General features: G+C 34.0%; 3 protein-coding genes across 3 annotated transcripts in view; 2 read left to right on the forward strand and 1 right to left on the reverse strand.

The window, feature by feature from the left end:
- Positions 1 to 363, forward strand: part of LOC104753766 — an 11,466-nt gene extending 11,103 nt beyond the window's left edge. The window contains exon 11 of the mRNA XM_010475967.1: positions 19 to 363. Within this exon, the coding sequence (XP_010474269.1) occupies positions 19 to 363 (345 nt within the window). The remainder of the gene's footprint in view (positions 1 to 18) is intronic.
- Positions 385 to 1,953, reverse strand: LOC104750958 (GDSL esterase/lipase 6-like). The gene is made up of 4 exons (XM_010472815.2): positions 1,659 to 1,953; positions 1,423 to 1,568; positions 882 to 1,347; positions 385 to 807 (listed from the first exon to the last, which is right to left on the reverse strand). Exons 1-4 carry the CDS (start codon positions 1,948 to 1,950, stop codon positions 578 to 580), a joined length of 1,134 nt encoding a protein of 377 aa, XP_010471117.1. The 5' UTR covers positions 1,951 to 1,953; the 3' UTR covers positions 385 to 577.
- LOC104750959 (ethylene-responsive transcription factor ERF070-like) lies at positions 3,910 to 4,344 on the forward strand (the record flags this gene model as incomplete). Its single annotated transcript, XM_010472816.1, has 1 exon — positions 3,910 to 4,344. A coding segment is annotated over exon 1 (309 nt), but the record flags the coding sequence as incomplete, so codon positions are not given.

Here is a 4,349-nt window from a genome sequence, read left to right on the forward strand (position 1 = left end):
CCTTCCACCTTTGGACAGTTGGTAGCAGCTGTGAATGAGAGCTACGCTCTTGAGCATTACACGCCTCCGTTGCTTAGCTTCCGAGATTGCAACTTTGTTAGGGATACATTTATGAGTATTACCTCAGATTACTGTAAACCATTGGAGCGTAATCTGAGGATTGTGAACGCAGGACTCGCACTGATCTCCGTGGGAGTGTTACTATGCCTGGTGCTATGGATATTCTATGCAAACCGCCCCCAAAGGGAGGAAGTGTTTGCGGATCCACACCCCCAAATAAAAGACGGTAGCTTTGGTAATGGCTTGGGTAATCATCATCATCACTCAGATGACGAAACTAAGATTTCTGTAGAATGCGTATAGTATAAACAGGTATAGCTATAGTAGATAGAAGCAGATATTGTATTTCATAAAGATATGAAAAAGAACAATAAAAACATTTTGTAGCCTTCATGTTACATTAGAAGAAGAGGAAGAGACTAGAAGTGAAGCGAAGTTTCACTTTCTGGCTTTTGTTTTCAGAATGATTCAGACACAAACTCATCATGAATGATCCATTACAAGCAGAGAAGAGGTTTTAAAATGTGTTGGTAGCAAGAGCCATGAGATTAAACGGTCTGATCTGGTTTTTGTTTCCATTCCACAAAGCTTTTGACATGAGATGGTAAGTGCGCTCTGTGGGATGATAAAAATCCCAAAACAAAAACTCATCTGGGTTATTGCAAATCTTGTATCCTTCTCTTCCACACTGCACCAATCCACCCAGTGTCCCGTTCCCACAACACGCGTTTGATATATCCGTAAACCCTTTAACAAAACCATGATTTAGCTTTCGGATTGAAAAGTTTCAAAGATAGAATTCAATTAGTAAAATTGATTACCGTAACGAGCAGGGAAGGTTTGGAATCTGTGAGTGATACCATACACAGCTCCAAACACAGCAATGACTCCAGGGTACTTAGTAGGGATTATGTTCACTATATCTTCAAGTCTTGTATTATACATCTTGGCCATAATATTCATCTTTCCAAAGCATTTATTGGTTGGTGCATTAGGAAGCATGGCTCTTGCAGGGACACAGCCCACAGGACCTAAGGAGAAGAGAGCTATACGGCGTGCACCAAGTTTGTAGATCTGATCAATCGTTTTGTTCACTTGGTCTAACATTGAGTTCACATAGGCGTCTGGAGAAAGTGTAGGAGTTTGGAATGGAAGGAAGTAATTGAAGATGTCGTTGGAACCAGTCTCCAACAAGAAGAGAGATTCTTCGATTATAGATTTATCGATATGGTTTTGCTCTACAAGTGTCTGAAATTGCTGAAGCTGGATTTGGATCGGTGTCACGCCCTACATTTCATATGTGTGATTAACAAGTGATATATGAGACACAAACATTTTATTCGGTATAAGCGAGATCGTTACCATGAATTTGTTGGTATCAAACAAGAGACCACTACCAGCACTGGCAAAGTTAATGCCATTTGAAGGGAATTTTGATGATGTTCCGTTCAAGATTTGATACTGCAATTCCAAGAATGGTTTCTGTAACGGAAGGCGTACATATTCAGCTGCAATTAACGAGTCAAGAAAAAGAGAAAAAGTTAGGGTGCCTTGCGTAAGAAGAAATCTTCAAAAAAGAGGATGAGATGATTTGTTACAGATGAAGTCAGCGACAGTTCTTCCGTTGGTGAACCTCCCAGTGGGACGGTGGAAGAAGGAAGAACCGTAAGGAGGAAAATCAGCCTGAGCGGTGCAGTTTTTGATGTAATGGTTGTTTCCGGCGTCGAAGATGGAATCACCGAAGGTGAAGATGGCTGGAACGGTGGAAGAAGACTTGGCCAGAGCCACCGGAGAGGCTAGGAGGAGGGAAGCGAGGAGGAAGATGAGTAAGTCCATTGAACAACGAACAAGTAGATATGTGACAAATGAAACTGTAGAGACTATATACATTATATTTATTATTTATATATATCGAGATTGAGGTATATAAAACCGAAACGGAAGGCAAGAGCATTGTTCATGTTTCTGCACTTTCTCTTCGGTGTGATTAAAGTTTTCAACTTCCTAATTTCCCGCTTCTTACTACATCGTTAAATCCCCTGCAAAGGATGAATATTTGGAGAGAAAAGTAAAAAAAGAGGCCCATACGAGATTCAGCCCAAATCACTCTTTTTATAAACCAAATTAAATTTTTTTCCACAAAAATTGCTAGAATTATCGTGGTTCTTTTCAAAAATTGGAAGAATGAATATATATATTTTTATGAATATTAATTTTAATTTCCTGCTTGATTTTATCATTTTAATTCTTAATTTTTTGATTTATTAATTATAATATGAGTATTAGAACAAATTCCTGCTTGACTTTATCATGTTAATTCTTAAATTTTCAATTTATTATTTATGATAATTCCTGACATTTTACTATTTTTGTCCGAAATAGCAACACAGCATGATAATCTTTAATTTAACTCATATCTAGGACAGAACTAATTTTCTACTAACGTTATTCGTCTCCTTAATTCTATAAAATGGATATGAGACTTTATCTTTTTCACCTCAAAAGTTAAAAATAGACACTAGAAAATAATATTTTTGCTTGGAATTTTGTTCAGTTTTTGTTCATATCATTTATACATTTATTGGTATGTTTGGATTTGATGATGTTTCTTAAATTCATATAATTATGTAAAATTATAAAAGAAAAAAATATATAAATAAATATCAAAAATTAAAATGATATATGATTTTCGACTAATGCTTGCAATTACATATATTCATGTTTTTTTACCACTACAAATATATAATAATTTGAATTAGATACAAACCTGATGACATTATTTACCAAATGGTTTAATACGTCATAAGTCATAGCTGAATGTTGATGATAAATACTAAGGAAAATTTGATGATTAGTAAATTTATAGCTCACATTAGTATCTATCGTAATCTTTTGTATATAACTAATCCTACTATAAAGTGGAAGGAAATAAAGATACTAGCTTTACTTAACATCTTCTACTTCTTTGATTGATACATTTGTGTGAAATACAAGATAAAAAATATGATCATGAACCGTCTTTTAGTCTAGATTACTAAGTCAAAATCTTTCAAATTTCTTACAATATTTAATTTTTCATATGTATGAATTCAAAGCGTATAATACAAGTGAATATGAGTCATATAATATGTCAATTCTCTTACAAAAGCACAAACTTTAACAATTACACCATTTTTTTAATCTAGTGTATTTATCAATTGTTTGTGAATTTTAACATTTATTGTTAGTTTTGGATAAGTCTTTGATGGTCATTGTGATTGTTATTAATAATTTATTTGATTATTAATATTTGTTTTCGATAAAATAATAAGACAATAATTTTTTAAAAATCCATATCTAAAAAAACATAGTCCCATTAATAAAATAAATTAATAATTATCAAAATTTACATATATATATATATATATATACATAAGTTGATATATTAACATATGAGATTTTTTTTTTGTGCACCTAACATATGAGATTTTTAATTATATTTTCACATGGAGTTCATCTTTATAAAATCAAATTATAATGTTGTAGTATATACTCTACTAACATGTCATAAAAATAGGCAGTATTTTTTTACCATTTTCAATTTTAAAATATGCATCATTTTTATAGTCTTATAAGCTTTTAAAATACGATAATTGATGTCATTAATCATATATTTTAATTTATGTATATCTTGTGTATAGCTGAATTTAGCAATAGTAATTGTAATTTTTTAATAAATCTAAATATTAAAATTTCAATTCTAAAACTTTAAAATTTATTAATATATGGAGATAATGTACTATAGATACAAAAAAAAATGAAGGCATCAGAAAAAATTCAAAAAGAGATTCTGAAAGAATAAAAACATATTCGGTGGGAATATAATTTTGTTCACAAATTCCCAAAGCGGAGAGAGAGAGAGAGAGTGAGAGAGAGAGAAATGCCTTCCCTTTTTAGGGGAGACGAAGACGAAACCCTAATTCCCCCAAATCCACTATGAAGCGTATCATCAGAATCTCTTTCACCGACGCCGAAGCCACCGATTCTTCAAGCGACGAAGAAGAGACGGAGAATCTTGGAGGAGGAGGATCCCAAACCACTCGCCGCCGTGGTAAGCGTCTCGTCAAGGAGATCGTAATCGATCCTCCCGATTCCGCCGATGATAAACTCGCCGTCTGCAAAACACGGTTCAAAATCAGGATCCCGGCTGAATTTCTCGCGGCGGAGAAGACGAAGGAGAGGAAGAAGTATCGCGGAGTGAGGCAGAGACCGTGGGGGAAATGGGTGGCGGAGATCAGATGTGGTCGAGG

This window comes from Camelina sativa, chromosome 16 (genome assembly GCF_000633955.1).
Source record: "Camelina sativa cultivar DH55 chromosome 16, Cs, whole genome shotgun sequence".
In the NCBI taxonomy this organism is placed as follows: Eukaryota; Viridiplantae; Streptophyta; class Magnoliopsida; order Brassicales; family Brassicaceae; genus Camelina; species Camelina sativa.

Excerpts from the sequence above, each read along its gene's own strand:
- LOC104750958 (XM_010472815.2), bottom strand. The coding sequence starts at position 1,950 with ATGTATATAGTCTCTACAGTTTCATTTGTCACATATCTACTTGTTCGT. Across the intron at positions 1,569-1,658 it reads AACTGTCGCTGACTTCATCT|CTGAATATGTACGCCTTCCG; the intron begins GTAACAAATCAT and ends CGTTAATTGCAG. Across the intron at positions 1,348-1,422 it reads TTGATACCAACAAATTCATG|GGCGTGACACCGATCCAAAT; the intron begins GTAACGATCTCG and ends TATGAAATGTAG.